Here is a 20,090-nt window from a genome sequence, read left to right as displayed (position 1 = left end):
GTAAATGAGAGGGAATCTTGTGGGACCCCAAGATCCATCCCCAAGGATCCAACACAACGTTTCTCAATATCACCTCCTGCTGCCACCTAGAGCAGAGGTGGACTGAAACCGCCTCCCAGCTCCCTCAAGAGCTTCAGAAGAAACCACAGTGTCACCGACTGCTAAGAGACCTGGGAGCGTCAACAAGACAGCATTCCCCTGCTCTGGGTCTCCATCTGAGTGACCAAGACCGACACTGTCCCAAAGTCAGGTCTAAGTCAGAGTCTGGAGCAACTCGGGATCCCCTGTCTTCTCTAAAAGTTCCTGAAGCTACAGCACCTTGCCCCTCCAGCTCCTGGAGAAAGACACACACTGGACACCAGCCTGCAGTTGTTAAAACCAGCCAGGTGGAGGGAAGAGGTCTTGGGCGGGAGCCTCTCAACTCTGCCTGCCGGAGAGAGGCATCGTGGCCTCTGAAATCACTGGCAAGACAGAATCCCTTCTGGGCAGCCCGCGAGGCAAACAGACAGAAGAAGCACATCCATTTCCTGGAGAGACAAGCAATGAAACTGACCCACACAGAAGTTACTAGACAACGTGCTAGATATCCAAGGTATGATACTACCCAAGATGGCTTCACACCAGCATGAGTCTGAGCTGTGTTATTTACAAATGCACAAACTGTGCACAGGGGAGCCCTGACAGTGCTAGAGTGCTGACCAGAGTCACCACAGGCCCTGTCATCTGGACAACAATCCAAAGGAAAACCCATCGTTGCTTTTCCCTCCTGATCACCACGGTAAGGCCTTATTAGGATGCGCCAGACCAGCTTCATTCTTAAACTGTTCCAGAGTTGCTCAGACCCCCGGCCCTTATGCTTCCTGGACACATCACAGCTTCTGATACAGGGCAGGCTTCTTAGGAATTATCGTTTCAAACTCCTGGGGGATTTTGTCCTTCGTGTCTCCACCAGCCCATTTGATTACTTTGCAGGTCAATATTATCAGACCTCTTTGCTGGGTGGGTAGGCAAGAAGATGCAAGAAATGTTTCCAAGGATAAATGGTAGGAAAGCTAAAGAAGCCAGTGACTGCCGTGAATGAAATGCAAGACCTATTTATAGCAAAATCAAGGTTTTATTTCTTGCACCTCCACACAACGTAAAGCAAGGGGATTGCCCTTTCGGGCTGGGGGCAGCAATTTGCACCTGTCTTTTGTTTTAGTAACAGACTTGTCTGGTGTCATGCTGTTTGCTTACGACTGTATCACAGATATATTGTGCAAAAGTCAAGTTTAAGCCTGTTGTGTGAACTAAACAGAAAGACACATATAACTCTTTGTCCTGTACATGGCTTAAACCTTGCTAGGAAATGCAAGAACAGTGGCAGGGGACGCAGCTGGCATGACTGGCTGAAAGGCCCTTTCTGCAGATGTTGCAGAGTGGATCTCTCTGGAGTCCCTGGAGTGGGCAAATGGTGTGAACTTTCCTCTGGATTCTACAGATCGGTTACCCACCAGAGCTGTGCTGGGAGCTTTTCATTGCAACCCTTTCTAGGAAGGGGGAAAAGGAATGTGGGAGTGGGGGTTCCCTCAACCTTTTCTCCCCAGGTTGCTTTCCAGGTGAACCTCTAGCCCCCTTGTTCCACATAACAAACAAGGTGGTGTTTCGGTATGCTTTGATATAAAGTAGTATCCAGGGGAAAGATTCCGCCTTCAGCACAAAGCAAAACCAGAAACAAACCAGGATGATAAATTCTGAGTAGCATGAAAGATGGCAGAGGACAGCAGAGGAGAAGCGGCTCTCTCCACAGGTCAAAATCCACTGCGAAGTTCTTCTGCACGGTCCCACTGAAGAAACCAGAACAACTATTTTTAAAAAATCATGCTTCAGTGTCACTAGCTACACCCGGTTGCTGTATTTCACAGCGTGGGAAGAGCCAAAAAATCCAAGGAGATTCTGCTGAACATTTAGTTTGGAGGAATGTGTTTTGCAGCATCCTTGCAAATTTCCCAAGTGCTGTGCAGAGGTCTTGCATTACGAAGTAGCAGAGAAAGCAGGAGAAAAACAAAATCCAAGCAGGATGACAGCAGAACAAGCAGCAACAGGTGGCGTCTCTTGTTCCTGGGCTAAGTAACGGCAGACAATCTTGGCTTACCTAGCTGAAGCTTTGCTGAGCAGGGTTGCCCAGTGGCTCCCAAGGCTATCCAACTGGCCAACGATTTTCTCCCTGTCTGCTGGTTCGGCTGACCGGGCTATTCTGCCACCCTCTGCTTGGATCATCTCAACAGTCGCTTTCCGATCGTCCAGGAGACGCTGCAGCAACTTTGTAGAAAGTCAAGAGAAGGAGCATTAGCCAATTTCTTACGCTTGCACAGTTAATTAACATATCATCACAGTAGCTTATGTTATGTCGCTTTTATTATAGAGACTCCTTGTTACGTTGATGCTTTATCTCACCCATTTTATTTACTTTCATGTTGTATATATTTAAATTTTGCTGGTCATTGGCCGAACAAACATTGCTACCACTACACCCATTTTTTCAGGAACTCCCCTTTGGCCAACTATCCCAGCTGCAAGAAATGCAAATGCCAATGACTAAACTCACATTCTCCTCCTACCACCACTATAGCTGCGTTGCTTTAGATCGGCTCCCCAGCTGCTGCCCATCTGAATTCTGAAGTCTCCGTTCTCACCACTGCGAAGCTACCTTGTGCATACCCTAAAATCGCTGCTCCAGTGGAAGCTATGTCAATGGAAGATGCCGTTCATCCTGCCTGCCTCCCATGCTGAAAGAAGCCATCTCCCCGAATCTCATCCGCTGCCTCCCTGGTTGCAGCTTTGAGATTTTGCGAAGTGGGCGACACTCGGCTGCTTCTCTTCCTTCCCTTCTCCCACTTCTTCAGCCCCGCAAAGAGGGCTGCGTCTCGCATTCCCTGCTGACGGGGCTGACCAGTGGAGCTCAGGGTCGCCCGCTCCGCCCCACAGCTTCTGCTCACCTTTTGCTCCTGGATCTGAGCCTTCACAACTTTGTATTCAGCGGATGGCGGCTTCTGATTGGAGATGAGCTCCTCGGTGTCTGCCAGCCAGCTGAGCAAAGGCTCCAGGGCGTCCTGGAACTTCCCGCAGTGCAGCAGGGCCTCCTGCAGTTGGGCAATCCTCTGGGCCACCTACGTTTGGACAAAGCACGCATGCCCGTCACCAGAGCGGCTGCCCTTGGTAGTGAGGGGCCACAGGGGCTCTTTCAGTCCAAAACAGCCCCTTAATTTCATCCTCACACTCGCCCTGTGAGGTAGGAGAGCATTTTCCTTTTGCTGAGAGGAAGCCAAGGTGCCCAATTAAATGGGATTTCATTTGTTTACATTTTTCCTGGCCAAGTTGCCCTCCCCGCCTTTCTCTTTCTGGCTTGACAACCCTCTTCCCAATTTAGGTTCCTTGGGGCAGGGGATCCTTTTTTTAATGTCTGCTTGTCTTCCTCCAGACAGCACTCAACACTGCACCCTGCAGTCTGTCTCTGGAGGAGGACACGCCTGCCGGTCCCCTGCTTTCTAGTATGACCAGGGGCCAGGACAGGGACGCAGCCAGGCAGATAAAGGTACGCTCAGTTCTCAGCTCCTGCTCAGGATTTATCAGCATTTATCCCCAGGCGCTCCCAACTAACAGGCCCAGAGTATCCCTTCATGGTTGTAAACGGAAACCTCAAACATTAAGTTCATAGCACAGAAAGAGCCAGATCCACCCTTCGTCTTCACAGACAGGGACTCTTGATACGTGCATAACTACTGCTATGCGAACAGCTCCATTGCACCCCAGTGATCCATCTACACGCTCTTCACCGACTGAATCCTGCCCTGTTTCCATCATGGAATTCAGCTGCATTTGGATCTGAACCAGACCTCGGGATCCCATTCCTGGGACCACCCGCTGTTCACATCAACAGGCATTTTGCCAGGAGTTGGCCCCTGTAATGCTTACCTTTTTGTTGAGGGTATTCCATCGGGTGTTGATCTCTTCCATGTCATGCTCCAAGCCCTGGACATCACAGTTCTTCCCTGCGCTCTGGACAAGCCCTTGTCCAAGTCCATTGACTTGCTGCAGCTTTAACTGAAGGGGGTCAACTTGCTCTTTCTGGAATTGCTGAGAAGGTGGGGAGGGGGAAGAAGGCAAATGAAGCCCATTGTAAATCTTCACCAATACTTTACATGTTTAAGTACTCAGGGTAAAATGCACTTTCCCTGGCTGCTAATTTCATCCTTAAACAGTCCTACAAGATTTTTTAAAGAGTAGTGGGGAGATTCTGCCTCAGGTGAACTTCATAGCTATGGAAGAGTTTGAATCCAGATCTCCTGGGTCTAAATCCAACATTCTACCATTAAACTACACAACCGATAAACATCTGTGGAAGCAGCTGGCCATGCATCTTCTCCTTCCAGCATTTAAACTCTCATCTGTGGTCTGTGAACAAATATCAACAGATCCTGCATCAGGAGATCCAACTGATTAATCAAGGAAGCTCAGAAAGTTAACATGATAGGCTTGATGATGAAATTCAAAGGTGTTTGTGGAGGAGATTTCACCTATGGGGAAAGGACTCAATGGTTCAAACCTGAAAGCCTGTGCACTCTCGCTTGAATCCAAAAGGGTTTCAGTCACATAACAACAGGAGCTCCAGTTCTATCCATTTAGGATGGGATGCATGTTACACACCTCTCAATGTCAATGTCCTGCACTGTAGCCAAAAACACACTTGGAAGGCCAAGGCAGGGACTATACTCCCTACACAAGCACCCCGGAAAAACAGGTTAGCTCCCTGTTCTATACTACTTCATTACTCTACACAATTATTACCCACCAACTCTCTAGAGATCCAGTATTACCCACTCACTCCAACTTCACAATAGTCTCACACATCCTGCTCTCCACACTTCCAGATGTTATAAACATCTCACTTTGTCAAAAGCCAAAGGTGCATTACTGAGTTCTTCTCCAAGTTCTTCCCACATGAGAAAAAGCCAAACAATTTGGGAAGGAAGGGAACGGAGAACCTCACAAAGGTTCAGCTCCAGAGTCCTGGATCTTCTGGAAGCTACAACCACCTCCTGCTGCTATTCCTCCTCACAAATGCCTGATGGATGGCAAATGCTAGCAGAAGCTGGTTGCCTGAGGCCATGGTGCTATGGGGGATGAAGAAAAAGGGCAATGGCTCACTTGCGTGGGGACATGGAAAGAACAACTATTTTCCCAAGAGCCAAGGCTGCAGGAGCACCAACAGCCAAGGGAGAATGAAACCAAACCCTCTGAACTGAGGACACTGTGAATGTCATCAAATGTCTACCCCAAAGGCAGTTCCATGGAGGGATCACCAAGAAATCTGACATAAATGGCAAAACTTGGTTAAATTCTATCCTGTTATCATAGCTAGCAGCTAGGAGTTGAAACTCCTTGGATGCACCAGGAGGAGGAAGGCTGTAGGTGAGGCCCCCCACCTGGACAAACCCCCCAAGGAAGCTACCACCACCCTGAAGCAGCTTTTCCAAGCTGAGGAGGGGAATCCTCTTGGAGACTTAAAGGCACTGTAGTCCAGTATCTCTGGCAGAAAGCAGTTTTGCAATGGTTGACCCAAAGCACTCCTGGAAAAGGCAGCTCCAGGCCCACAAGGGCCAACTCAGACATGCATTTGATTATTCCAGAGAGACCTCAGAGGCAAAGGAAAACGCTGCTGTGGCTGTTCATGCACAAGTTCATTCACACACATAGTCAGTATCTGTAGTGGACAGAAGGGAGAACCTTGAGGGACAGAAGAAAGAGCAGCAACCAAGACAACGGTCAGATAAAAGAAATCTGAGTCTGGGCCAGAACTGTAGCCTGAGAAAGTGACTCAGAGAAGACCCTCCCTAGTTCTCATGAAGATAAAGGGATGGCAGGGGAAGTGCATTTAGACTTGCAAGGTTCTGTTACTGTAACCTTATAATAAAAGTAGTATTAGCCTGCATGACTGTTTCCTAGTCTGGTCTACCTTGAAGGGCTGACAGTATCACAAGCCTTCAGCCAGCTTCTCTGGAGGAGGCCCCTAGGTGCTGCCTGAGTGCCCCCCTCTTCTTTTTCTGATTTATTGTAGCTGCTTTGCATTTAATTTGCATCAAGTTCTTCCTTTAATTTCTGAAAATATTTATGCCTAACAGGTGGCATTTCAGTCAGCCAGGCAACTCTTAATTTAAAGCTTAAGAGCTACAGATTAAACCAACAATAAAAGAAAACACAAATGCGTATGTGCGCACATGCACACACACACACACACACAAACAGAGCAGTGGAAAAGCAATCTGGGCACCCTAATGATAAAGTGAGGAGAAGCCTCCACAAAGGCAGGCAGAGTACAAGGTTTCCGCCCAAAGCCAGCCTCTGGTTGCAGAGGACCTCTTTGGCCAGAACACGATCTTCTCCAGAAGAGAGACCCAGAGGAGCTGCTGATCTTAGGAGTCCCCTTCTACTGCCCAGATGGCAGAGGAACAGGAAGCAGACCGCTGAAGAAAGGCGGCAAGGATGCCTGGGGGTGTCCATCAGCAAGGAACTATTTATCTATTTGATTTATTTATTGGATTTATTAATTGCCCAAATCTCAAAGGACTCTGGGTAGTGTACAAATATCCATAATATGCCCCTCCTCAGAAGCACCCAGGCCACTGCAGGCTGTGCCCGCCTTCCCAGCTACGGGGACAGCCTTAACGGTTGGTATCATACCTCGGCCCCACGTAGCCCACATCAAGCGGGAGCTGGGACTCAGCAGCCTGCGCCCGGCCTCCAGGGACTCCATGCCTAAAAGCCAGGGAGGCGGATGACAGGAGAGCTACCAGCCCCTCTAAGTGAAGGGTTTGAATACCCGCCTAGCAGCCCTTCTGTGAAAGTAAATGGCAGCCCTGAGGATAAATCTCTGCCCAGAGCCCACCACAGCCACCCCTCCCCCAGAAGCAGCCTCCTTCACAGGCATGGCGCACTGAATAATCACATGGCAGTCACTGCCAGGCCGTTTGCCCTCGGATGCTAAACAAGGGACGCCGCTTTCCTTTCCCTGGCCACTTCCTTGGGTGTGGACACAATTTATTCAGCTGCCACCGGAGCCTCTCCTGGGCGAGGTCCCTCCTCCAATCACTTCCACCTCACCCTTGCATCCAGTGCAACATCTCCCGTTGACCTTAAAAGGGCTTCTGTGACACTGGGATTAAAAAAACACGGAAGAGACGTGGGGCTGCGAGGCATCTGCAAGTCCGCAGTCGGCCTGAAGGAACCTGAAGTACCATTTTGGCTGCGTCTTCTTGACTTGACTGCTTTTAGTCTTTGGGGATCCCTCCTCCTCTCCCACCCACAAGCCGATGGTCATTCTTCCAAAGTTAGCACTCTCTCTGCATTCCATGTTTTCATATGCTCAGATTCTTTGGACTGAAATGGCGCAAAACTGCCTTCCCTGCCCCCACCTGGCCTTGCCGGCTCCTTCCTCCTCTGGAAATGCAGATGGAGCCACCAGCTCCACCCCAAAATCGGTCCTTGGACACCCTATTTGTGGAGGAGCAGGAAACTTTAGCCACTCTCCTGGGTGGGGCAAGATGGGGGGACGCATAAGCTGGCAAACCTCATGGTTGGGTTCTTTCTGTCCCACCCAACGAATAAGATGACAGCCCTGCGATCTGCTCCCTTGCAAATGATGCAACGAACACCGATCTGCTCAACTCCATCTCCACACAGCGTTTCCAGGCTTTATCCGCCTACACTGTCCTACAATGACATCAGGTCTCAGAACAAGGACAGAGTGATATCAGGGCATTTCAACTCCGCTTTGTTGCAGATCTCAAAGTGACCATTTTGGAAAAACAAGATTTTGACGGCATCGTTCAGCGAGAGATTGCTGAACTTACATACATCAAAAGGTTCTGGGCTATCTCAGAAGGTCTCAACAAACACAATGGGTTTTTAACACGTCGCAAGCAATTGTTAATTGATAAGGCGCTTGCACTCTGTCTCACACGTAATCTGGATCTGCATAACCATCCTGTCTTCCAGCTCTCCACCCCCACCCCGAACACCTCATCCCAATTTAAGTCCTACATCCGTTGAGCCACTGCACGGGTGAAGTGAGAGGTAGCTCATAAAAGCTCCTGCCTTTTGATAAAATGGGCTAGTCTGAAAAGGTGTTACCAAGCTCCTCCAGATTTTTGTCCTATCAAATATGTGGCCTTTCAAGATGATCACAACATATGCCAGTACAGTAAGTGTAGCCATATTACAGCCTGTAACACTTGCAACTCAAACTGCAGACCTTTGTTCCAGGATTAAATCCCAAAAAGCAACTTCTCCCCCCTCCCAGTTTCCTCATACCTGTTTCTTCCTGCTGCAGAGATGGGATTCAGGCTGTGCTCAGTCAAAATGGGTTTTTTTTTACATGGTTTTACGATTTATGCGTTTAAACATTATTTTTAATGAGTTCTCTTTTTTATTTTTCATTTTAAAGTGTAAGCCATCCAGAGTTGTCTGAGCAGCCTCTAAATTTAACAAAATAAATCAGTAAAAAGCTGCGTGGGCCTGGGCTAGTCAGCGAACAGTCCTGAGAGATAAGCATGCTGGGCAAACAGCCTCCCCCTTTTCTGCCCCCCCCCCACAAGGCTGTGATGAAGGTGCTGGGGTCCCAGAGGGGGAGGGCAGGGGAAGCCCCACAGTGCAGCAGATAATGTTGGAGGAGCTCCGAACCCCCGGAGGAAGAGGGGCTAAAAGTGAAATCTCGCGAGGCTGCCTGAAACGCAACCAGGCCGGTGGTCCATCTAGCCCTGCAAGTTCAACAAGGCTTGGAGGACTCCCCGGGAATCCAGAATCTGTTGGGGGCTGTTCCAGAACGGTTCCAGAATCTGTTGGGGGCTGAGGCCAGGATGCTCTGCATGCAAAGGCCTGCTGCTGGGTTGCGGTCCTGCTTCTGATCAAAAGCTCAGAGGCAGGGCTGAGAGGTTGCTCTGCTCCCAAACAGCCCTGAGCAAGGAAAGGACAGAGGGCGTGTTTAAACCTTCGAGTCAGCTAAACGTTTAGCAGTTAGTCTGAAACAATATGATGTCCAAGTGATCCGTGATAGAGGACCACGTTTTGCTGCAGACCGAGAGAGCAATGGAATGCTTTCAGGCTCTCCATGGAAAAGAAAAGGAATGATCCCTGACTTATAACATTCAGCAATTTGTCTCCAGAAATAGGAACATGCCAAAATATTAAATAAAGATGTGCCAGAGCCATAGAGCTAGTCTGCAGCTAGAGGGGTTGACGACAATGCAAGAGCAGACACCCCCCCAGCCTCTTCTGCTGGAGCAGCTTATTCCACATTCTATATAATGTCTAATATGCATGGACTGTCTCCTGCAAGAGCACCAGATTGCTAAGCCAGGCACATGAGTCCTTCATGGGCACATGCCTCCACTTCTTCCTACCCACTTCAGGATATGCAAACTTATTTTTAAACAAGACAGGACTCTGAAGCATTTCACTTGGGCCAAGCAGCACACACACACACGCACCCAGTCCAACCCCTGGCTGAAACCAGGAACAGCTGCTGGGTTTGGGTGGGAATGATCCACAAGGCAGACAGATTCAGTGGGGAAGTTGAAACATGCAAATCAAATTTAACAACCGCCTCAACAGAAAATACTTGGAAGCATTGCTCGGTGTTTCAAATACAGAATGCACAGAAAATTCCAGAGTGTTGGCTCACCACCTCCAGCCTGAATGGAGTTACAAGCTTGTCTTTGATACCGACAAATGGAAGAAGGAAGAGGTTGAAAACTAAGCAGTTGGGGGGGAGGAGCAAAAGGGTCACGGTGTGACTAAGCCCCTTCTTCACAGGAGGCCGCATGTGGACACAGACCTCAAACTTTGCACAAGGCGTTGAAGCCATGCAGAGCAGCAACCAAAGTTTGATCACCTCGCTTCGTTCCAATGTGCACAACCCAAATCCAAAATCCTATTCAGGCAGGTTGGCACCAGGCAAATTATTATCTCTGAGTGTAATTGAAATTATTGTGGCAGCTACAATAAAGCTCCATATGCCTTGGAAGGCTGGAAATAAAGGGGGAGGGGCACAACATAAACATGCAATGACCTTGAATTAAGCCTGTTCCCATCTGTACAGCTTTCTCCTCCGGCCAAGTGACTTGGGGCTGCTTGTCTCTCCCGCAGAAACACCAGATCAGCCACGTCAACACAGAACATTTTTCACAAGCTCCCAAACTGTCTGCCTTTTGTGCAAAGATCACTCCCAATTTGGGACCTTGGGAGACGAAGCGTTTTTCGGATCCAGTAACTGTCTCCTCCTTCCCCTTTTGAACAGACTGTAACGGAACCTAACTAATAATTCACATCCACTGGGCTGGGCTGGCCTGGAGCTTCTCTTGTTTCCTAATCACAGGCTGGAATTGGACGTCTTGGCTCTATGATGCCGTAACGGACACAAATTCAGTCAAACTCAGCCCAGGGTTGGGGAGACTGTGCTCCACGTTTGGATTAAGCACTACTTCAAGACAGTTTCTCAAACTTCTGGCTGGTTTTACTTTTTTGTTTTTGGAAACATGCAACCATTTGAAGCGTGAGAAACTGCATCCAAGCCAGCTTCAGCAAAAGAAAAACAACAAACTCATGATGGTTACAAAACTAGCTTAGCTTGGTTGATAACTGTCAGCCACAGGGAAAAAAATGCTTTTATGGAAGACATATTGATGCATATAGATTTTACCCAAAAATCATTCCTTTCCCCAACTGTTATGATATATAGAGAGATTTTAAAAGATTTAAGAAAACATTTCTAGTTACTTCTTTTCCATGAATAGGGGGCTGCCTTTATTATTTAAATTAGACTTCTGTGCAAAAGCTTAATTTGCCTTACATCATTTCCCTCTTAGCCACCCATTTTTTCAGCTACTACCTCTGCAGTTATGCATCCTCAATCACAAGTGTTCTGCAGAAAATGTATAATTTGCTCCTTAAACAAGTATTTTATGGAAGCCTCAAGCCACTCAGCATCCAAGGCCATTCGGTCTGACTACAAAACCTAACTCCCATTCAAAGGAAAGGAGGTCTCCAGCTTTAGTAGGATAGAGGAGTTAAACAGGCATTCTTTGTCCTTGATAAATGGTATCAGTCAGTCAGTCAACTATGGATTAACTCCTTGGTTCTTCCTCAACCCCATATAAAGTGATTTAATATCAGATAGAACAGTGAGTAACCAGGAAGCAAATACCTCATTATCTGGAACCCATTCACTGGTTCCAGCAGGAGGCTGTTCAGCAGCGCTGGAGAAGGAAGAAAGCCTCTCCGGGCCGGACAGAGCAAAGGTCTGCTCCTCTCCGGCTTCAGGGGCAGGCGACTGAGATGTGCTGTACAGTATATCCCTTGAGGCTTCGGATGCCAGGAAGAGAAGGCCACTTTCCCACTGCGAAGGATGGTCTGCAGCTTCAAGACTTACATTAAATGGCGAGAGAGTGTCATCCATCCCTTGGATCACCTGGATAGATTCCTCTGAGGAACTGGGCACCATGCTCCACTCGTCCTGAACAGGCAGTTCCTCTTTGCTTGGAAACTGAATGGGGCAGAGTGGCATGGAAACAGAGGAGACCTCTTCTGCAGTTCGTGATGCTGGTATCAGCTCCTGGATGTTGCACACCCAAGTGGCTGTTTCAGGGTCATCCCCATCACAAACTTCCCTATTCCTTGACAAACTAGCAGCACCTTCAACAGATTGATCCAGAGCTAGGATTGAAGTGAGTGAACCTGACAAGGATGACAATGTGAGGTCTTTTGTGTCAGGGGTGCAGGGATCTATTACAGTGCTGGTAAGCTCCTCTATGGTATCTGTAAGGGCATCAAGATCCTCATCACTAGGCAAAGGACTGATAGGAGTAGTTTCCTCTTCAAGCTGGCATGCAAAATCTTCGACACTAGGTTGCGCATCACATAAGCAATCCACAAGAGCTGATGGGCAAAAAAGCAACTCCAGGATCCCAGGCTCCATGAAGTCTCTCTCCACTGCTGGACTGACTGTTATCTGCTCAGCCATCTTTGGCTCTTCCTCTTGAAGAAATGTAGTGCTCACTACCATTTCTTCATAGCCTACTGGCCATGCCAAAAGCTCAACCTGGCTCCTACTGCTAGTGTCAATATCTTTCAGATTGTTACAGGACCCTGTGTGTCTTATGGACTCCTCAGAGCCCTGTATCACTTCAGAATCACTTGGTAAAGATACCCAAAAGTTCTCTCCCCCCTTTGTTTCCTCAGTGTGGGCTGCATATAGAATGTTCTCTTTGTCTAGCTCTACAACTTCATCCTCAGAACCCAACTCAGGGACATCCCAATTTGAAAAGTCCATCTTTTCTGAAGGATTCATCTCATAACAAGCATGCAGTTCCTTTTCCTCAGTGCTCACCACATCCTTAATCAAATCAAAATCTGGCTGAGAATCCAGGTCCTCAGCAATTGTAGCAAATTCATCATGGTCCAGAGATGTCCTCTCTGTCCTACAGAACAGAGGAGGCATTTCCTCCTCAGCTACTGTAAAAACATGACTGCAGGGAGGTTGTGTTCTACAGCAAGAAACATGAACTGAAACCACAGACTCTCCCAATACAAAGTCCACCTGGCCTTCAGCCTTGTGGCTTTTTGCCACTTCATCAGTGGTCAACAGTCCTGCTCCATTCTCTTCTACCAGAGTAACTGAAGATGCAAGTGGATATTGTGATTCAACATCTTTTGCAACTGCAAGATTGGTAAGCATCCCTTTCTCTGAGTCGCCAGAAGTGTCCTGTTCAGAAAAAGATTCTGAAAGTGTAGGCTCTGTTGCACTTGCTACTTGAGAAACCGATGTGGCATCAAAATCCTCTAGATCAGACACCATGGCTGAGTCTGCCACACTGATTTCGTGGTGAGCCAAGTGTTGGGAAGGTTCTGCCACAGTCTCAGAGGGCAAGTCCAAATTCTTCGGTAGGTCCAGCCCGTCTGAAGGAAAACTAACATCTTGCACCTCAAAAGCAATTGGAGCTCCCCCATCTTTCTCCTCTTCATTCAAGCAAAGCTTTTCTAGTTCAAGGAACATCTGCACAGAATCAGTGTCAGAAAATTGCTCTGGTGCAAGAGGACTGACGCAGGCTTCCAAAGTAGAGGCAAATTCTTCCTCTTCCAGTTGGATTGTTACAGCTTCAGCATTGCAAGCCCCATCACCCTCTCCAAGAACAGTGTTTAAGTCTTGATGTGTTTCCTGGGGAACCAGAGCAGAGCTCACAGCCTGCGGCTCTGAGTCATCCCAGAGTTCTTGCTGGTGCAATGGGTGGTTATAGGTCCCTTGGACACCAGCAAACCTCTCTACAGCTTCTTCAACTGTCATGGATGGAACATGTAATTGTCCCCTTTCTTCAGAAATACCTGTCAAACAGCTGTTTGTTTTCTCAGCAGCCTCCCCCTTTTCTGACAGTAAGCCTTCCTCCCACTCCTCAGTTTCCATCATGATCAATCGCTCATCCTCTTCAAATCTCAGCTCTGATTCCGTCTTCTCCCGGAGACTAGGGGTGATGAGAATACCCATCCCTGGATCCAGGAGCTCTTCGCTCAGGCAGGGAGACAGGGGCACTGTTTCTATCACACAGTCAGTATCGTCAGCCTCCAAGGTGTCATGGTTGCCCCTGAGGCCTGTGGCTTTGATGGTATTTTTCATCACTCTGGGCCATGTTGCACTCACAAGATGATGGTCCTTCCTCCTGCCCCCTGTTAAATTGACCACCATGTCTTCTGGTTCCAGAAGGGGGTGACACTCATCCTGAGAAAACTCACAAAAGGCTTCACTTGGTGGTTTCGCTTCCTGAATTTCTGGAACACCAGAGGGCTTGGGCACATGCTCCATGGTCAGTGGCTCTGAGAGGGACTCCCTGTGGTCTGAGGGGCTGGAGCTGTCAGCCACAGCGAGGGGCTCTGGCTTCTCTTGCGAGGACAGATCAGAAACAGCAGCTTCAGAGACTTCGCTCAAGGAGGCTTCAATTCTCTCAGCAAACTCAGGGAAATTTGGTGGCATAAATGACTTCCATGAGCGCCTGTTGATATTCTCCTTCTTCTCCAAGTTGGGCCGCCGCCTTGGGGGTGCTGGGGCTGACTTGGAGACATCACTGCTAAGTTTCAAAGCATCAAAAATTACTCTTTCATCTAACTTTTTGCTCTCTGATACTTTTGATTCCAGAGCACTGGGGGCCCCTAAAGTCCCATTGCTAGAAATGGTACCACTGTCCCCTTTCTCTAGCGTGCTCTTTGAAGGCTGATTAAGCTTGGACCCCTGATCGATCTGCTCGTTGATTCTCATTGTGTCGTAGATGGACCTCTGAGGAACATAACAGTCTTCTATATACCCATCTTCATCCTCTCCTTTCCCCAGACAAGCAGGACTCTGCCGTAAACAGTCAGGTCTGCTTAATGGCTTGCCCATACTTTAAAAGAACAAGATCTCAGAACAAATTGGGAGCAGAAGCAACACAAAGGACCATCGCAACCCCGCTGTCTGTTCAGCTTTTATAAGTCCATAGCAAACGTTAGAAACGGCATTTCGTAAAATCCCAAAACAACCGGAAGGCCACGATTTGTATTCCCCGTTAAATTAAACCACGTTCGGCAGCGGCACCAACTTCCCCGGGGAAAGGCTCAGAGCAGGAGGAAGGCACATCCCGCGCGTCTGCAGAAACGCCAGCGGTCCCAAGCGAAAGAAAAGCGGGGGAAGTCCGTCGCCGAAGGGAGGGTTTCAGAGAGCCCGGAGCGCCGGCCAACGGTCCTTGGCAGGCGGCCCGCCCCTACAGCGCTGCTCCCGAGAGGCCCCGGCCGTTAGCGCCGGCAGGCAAGGAGGACCCTCACGCATCCCCGACGGCGCCCGCGGTGCGCTCTCTCCTCGCGGAACAAAGGCCGGCCTCTCCGGCGCGCTCCTGCCCCGGCCCGCAGGGCTCCGCTTGGCAGAGGCGGCTTCTCCGGCCCCGGCAGAGCAGCGGCCGAGGCTGCGCCTCGCCCGCCGTGGCGGCTCGCGTCGCTGGGAGGGCCGGTGGCGGAGATGCCTCGCGGTTCAGCCGCAGGAAGTTCTTCATGCCGGGCGAAGTCGGCCGGGCGGGTGGCGCTTCCTGCCTGCGCAGCCGACGGAGGGTCGCGCCTCTTCACGGGCAGCCTCCGGCTCTTCCGGCTGGCAAAGGCAGCGCCGACGGCGCGGGAGGCTGGCGCGGGGGCCCGGCGCCGGGCGCCCTCCCGGGCGGGCTCCGCGCGATTCCTGCCATGCCCGGCCCGCAGGGAAGCTGCCGCGCTCCGCCCGCCAGGAAGTTAGTTGGAGCCTTTTGTGCGCCGCGCTGGCGGCGGCGGCGGCGCCCGCCCCCCAGTCCCCGGGCAGCGGTCCGCGCCGAGCTCAGCCGTGGGCCGCATGTCAAGCGGCTCGCGCCCTCGCCGCCTCCCCTTCCTCGCGGGGCTGCAGCTGTCGCGGCCCTCCCCTGCGCCCAAACTTCTGGCCGGGGGAACAAAAGGCTGCGCGGCGAGGCCGGTTCGGATGGATGGATGCGGAGGGGGCGGCGGCGGCGGCGGCTGGCTGGCTGGCTGGCTGGCAAGCCGCTCCGCCTCCGCCGCCGCCTCCTCGTCCTTGCAGGGGCGGGCTTGCCGGGGGACTGCGAGCAGCGGTCGGTCCGCCCCCGGGAGCTCAGCTCGGCAGGCGGTGCCAGGCCCCCGAGGCGAAGGCGCGAGAGCTCGGCCGGGGCAGCGTCTGCTGCCGCCGACCCCGACGGGAAGGGACGCGCCGAGCGAGGAGGCGGAGGCCGGCGGGCGAAGGGAAGGAAGGCGGGCGGATGCGCGGAGGGGCGGAGCGGCCTCCAGCGCGCCCGGAAAGGCCGGCTGAGCCACGGAATCCGGCCTTGACACCGCGGCCGGGAGCCGAGCCCGACCAGCGCCCCCCACCCCCCCGCGTCGTGCGGCGTCCGCATCGCCGGCCGCCCCGGGAGTGGGGGCCAGGAAATCCCCCCGTCACCCGGGCTTGCCTGGGCTGCCCCTCCCCATGGCCGGAGGAAGAGCGCCTGGGTGCCCTGCCGCCCTGTTCGCCCCCCCGGCAGGGGGACGCCGCCCTCCCTCTGGGCAGCCACCATAATCGCCCGCACGAGCAGAGCCGAGCTGGGGGAGCTGAAGTGAGCCCTGGAGCGGGGTCCAGAAGAAAAGGATCGAAAAAGGGAAGCGGCGATTTAGGGCATCTGCAGAGCGCAAGTTTCCACACCAAAGATGCCCTTTTTCGAGTCACTTTTTCGGGAGATGGGCGGCCATATAAACATAATTAGATAGATAGATAGATAGATAGATAGATAGATAGATAGATAGATAGATAGATAGATAGATAGATAGATAGATAGAAATAAGTGAATGAATGAATGAATGAATGAATGAATGAATGAATGAATGAATGAATGAATACCCACTTTTGCCTTCTCCGAAGCTCAAAGACTTATGTGCGGGACAGATAAATTAACCGTACACACTTTTCCCAGCAGCACCCCCCCCCCCCCGGTTACTGTTTAAAATTGCGCTGGGCCTAAATGCTCGTTTAGGAATTCCGACCAGGGAAGAGTTTGCACGTGGATCTGAAGCGCCTCTTGCTGACCGCTTCCCTCGCAACGCACCTCTGCAGGGGGCTCAGCAAAGCCGGTCCGCTGCGGGGCTGGGCTCCGGCTTGGGCTCGAGCTCGGGCGGGGTATACGGAGAGTTCAGCTGCTAACAAGCGAAGGGTCTTTCTCTGGACCTGAATCTGGGCTACCACGAGAGCCTTGAGGGTTGAGTAACTGGCCCCAAGCTTTGCCTCTGTCTTGTTCAGAAAATCAGCAGGCAGAGACAGACGAAAGGTTGGGTTCGCATTTTCAAACAAGATGACTGCAAACAGGTGACTGGGGAGAGGGCCCTGCAGAGGAAATGCTGCAGGATTCACGTTTGGGCTGCACTGGCATGGAATGCAGCACCCGAAGCTGGTGGTGCCATCGCTGCCACACACACACAGAGACCCACCAGGAGAATCGCTGCCCAGCTACAAGAGCCCACCCACTGATGGCTAAAGCAGAGAAGCTGCTGCTGAGCATGGCCAGTCTATGCTCACCGGTGAATGATGAAATGAGCTACCTTTCTGGCCCCAAAAAGCAGCACAGAAAGAGCACTGGCGCTTTTGAACCTGGGGCTGGAGAAGACTCCTGAGAATACGATGGACAGCCAGGAAAACAACCCGAGGGACCATCGAACAGAGCAGCCCAGAGTTCCCACTTGAGGCGGCGATGACCAGGCTCAAGTTATCCTACTTTGGACACATGATGCGAAGATCGGAGAAGGTGCTAATGCTGGGAAAGGTGGAAGGCAAGGGAAGAGGAGGACGGCCAGCAGCAAGGACTCAGTTACGATCGCAATGGTTGCACTGTTGGAAGAGCTGAAGGACCAGGTCAAGGACAGATCCTCCTGGAGAAAGTCTATCTATCTGATGGCTAAGAGTCAACAGCGACTTGATGGCGCGCAGTCAATCAACTGCCCTTCAGGTGAAGAACCCTTAGCAGAGAATGTGAAAACCATCTCTAGGGAAGCTAAGCAGCTCCTCTCCTTTGCAAATGGGCTTGTCTTGTTACCTGCTGGAAGCCCCTGCCCCCCCCCCCCGCTGATTCAGCTGAACAGAATGGCATGAGGTCTGAATGCAGCCCGCATTTAGCATGCCCCCCCCCCGCAGATCCCTTCCCCCCCTCCACCCAAGCTCGCCAAATCACAGGGTGCTGTGTGGAACCCATGGAGCAGTCGCTGCAAGATGGGCCAGAGTTACTCCAGCTGGTGCTACAAGGCTCATTCCTCCCGCAAGGCAGGTAGCTTGGCAACAAGAGAACTGCCTCTGAGGCGCAGAGAACCTGCTCAGAACGAAGGGCTGTTGGGCCAGGCAGAGGTGATCCGGATTATCCAGTGGGAGCAGTCTGGGGGTAAAATCACCAGCACGTCCAAGTGTGCCACCCGCTGGATCAACACTTCCCCCGGGACAGCTGGTGCCCCCTTCCTCACCCCCCCAGCCCTTCCTGCCTTTGCCTCGCAAGCACTTTAGAGCCAAGCCCCCCTCCCGCCCCTCCCTGGCTTGGCTCTAAAGGCCAGCAACCGCCCTGCCCGGCTATTGTGGAAGAGAGGAGCTGGGATGCAGTCCGTCCCAACGGTGGTTTCAGAAGCAGCTCCTTAACGCACCACCACTCAGGCTGTTCAAATTGCGCGGGCCTGTTTGAACATTCCTCAGTCTTCCTGTAGGAAAAAATCTGAGGAATTCCATGCGTGCCCCCCTCAAAATAAAGGCCAATGTGTTGGGTTTGCAGCCAGAAATTCTTTTGCTATTTCCTCACCAGGTCACATGCCAGCACATTCTCTCCTTTGAAAAAAGGTCTATTTCTCTGCTTCCTCGGAAACCAAAACAATCTGAATTTAACAAGATTGAGACCAATCGGTCTTTCGGGCACCTTCACTTCCCAAATTAACTATCCTGAGCCTGAAATATTTGCTTGGATTTGGCCTGCATTCAAAGCCATTTTTCTTCACCAGCTTTGGAAAAATTCCAGGCGCCTCCAAGTGACACAAAATGCCGCTATCCAAGAAGGGGGTCAAAGGTTTCCCATTCCACCCCCTTCCCTTGGAGTGATGCCTAAAATTTTAAGTCTGGCAGCTAAGAGTTTGGGATATTTTTTTACCACCACACCCTTTAAGGTATGGCAGGAGAGTTTTGTTCCAAGATACTTTCACTGCAGAACTGAGCTCCCGCCAGCTGGCCAAAGGATCGTGGCCACTCATCTGCTGGATACGTCTTCCACGAGTCGTGGCAGCGGCAGGGCAAGGGGCCTCAAAACCCATTGCCTCCCCCTTCCCCATGGCAACCGGAAGCCTCGTGCAGAGATGTCTGCAGGGGCCAGCCAAACGGCTCCTGGTTGCAACCATGAAGGGACATGATAAGTGTGTGCCAGGAAATCTGACTGTAAATCCCACTTCACAGAGGAGCCAAAGAGAGGGCCCTCCTGCTCCAGGAGAAGTCTTCTCATCCCTTAGCACTGTGGCGCTGATCAAAAGTACAGCTTCTGGAAAAACCTACATGCTGAAGAGCAGCTACGCTTTGTTGTTACATTGCAATATTCCTTTGCTTACTGGCTAGATTTATATCCCCCTCTTCCTCCAGGAGTTCAAGGCAGCATACATAAGAATCCTCCAGATTTTCCCTGCAACAACCACCCTGTGAGATAGGCTGGGTTGAGAGACAGTAACCCTAACCCATGCTGGAGAGGTTGGCCATTATCCTATAAGAACTAACACAGAGAAAATGGTTCAGGGACAAATCCTGCAAGTTCCCATTCATCAGATGGTTGAGCTGATTCCATTCGAATAAAATTCAATTCAAGCCCTCATTTCTCTTAAGAAAAGTAACTTTTTGTGGAGAGAATCCTTCTTCTCTCAGAAGCAGAGAAGATCTCCATTCTCTGAGACGCAGCATCCTAGTATATCCTAATTCATGATTAGTTTTGAAGTTTTTACTGGGGAAGATGCCCTACAGACCCCCATTCTGTAATTCATGGGGACACATAGAGCCCCTTTATTGCTCTGTGAACCTCAGGGCCTGAGATGCTAGCTTAGGACCAGGAAGACCCTGGTTCAAATCCACTGTCAGCTATGGAAACTCACTTTGGGATTGGCACCCTCTTGTATAGGGGATAAAATGAAGGAAGGGATGTCAATTGCCTTGAACATCTGGAAAAAAGGCAGTAGATATATCAAATGAATAAATCTGAAGAGGAAGAACTTCCCAGTGTTCAGCAGAGGGCAGCAACCCTCAGGGAATGTGCCACAATTCTTTTGGTGGGCTCATTCATGTGTAAGCCAGTTCTATAAATTATCCTGAACTGTCTGGACAGAGTTGGTTTAAGCCTCCTTTTAGCTACAGAATCCTTCTTGATGTACACAAAACAGAGAGGAATCCATGCGACCATTCTTTTGAAACAGAGTTCGTATCTCAGTAGTTCCAAGTCAAAAATGGTCATGTTCCAGAATGATTAGCAAACAATCTA

General features: G+C 50.8%; 1 protein-coding gene across 15 annotated transcripts in view; it reads right to left on the bottom strand.

The window, feature by feature from the left end:
• Positions 1-20,090, bottom strand: part of MACF1 (microtubule actin crosslinking factor 1) — a 305,205-nt gene that overhangs the window by 44,584 nt on the left and 240,531 nt on the right. For all 15 annotated transcript variants that reach the window (XM_088153923.1, XM_088153929.1, XM_088153958.1 and 12 more), the window contains 3 exons: positions 3,955-4,116; positions 2,979-3,149; positions 2,135-2,301 (listed from right to left, as the gene is read on the bottom strand). In XM_088153923.1, the coding sequence (XP_088010049.1) occupies positions 2,135-2,301; positions 2,979-3,149; positions 3,955-4,116 (500 nt within the window). The remainder of the gene's footprint in view (positions 1-2,134; positions 2,302-2,978; positions 3,150-3,954; positions 4,117-20,090) is intronic.

The sequence above is a fragment of the Python bivittatus genome, unplaced genomic scaffold, assembly GCF_059951505.1.
Source record: "Python bivittatus isolate LINGU-HERP-01145 unplaced genomic scaffold, Pbiv_v1 ctg000040_np1212, whole genome shotgun sequence".
NCBI lineage: Eukaryota > Metazoa > Chordata > Lepidosauria > Squamata > Pythonidae > Python > Python bivittatus.
Note: the sequence above shows the minus strand (reverse complement) of the source record. Positions and strands in the feature narration are given on the sequence as shown.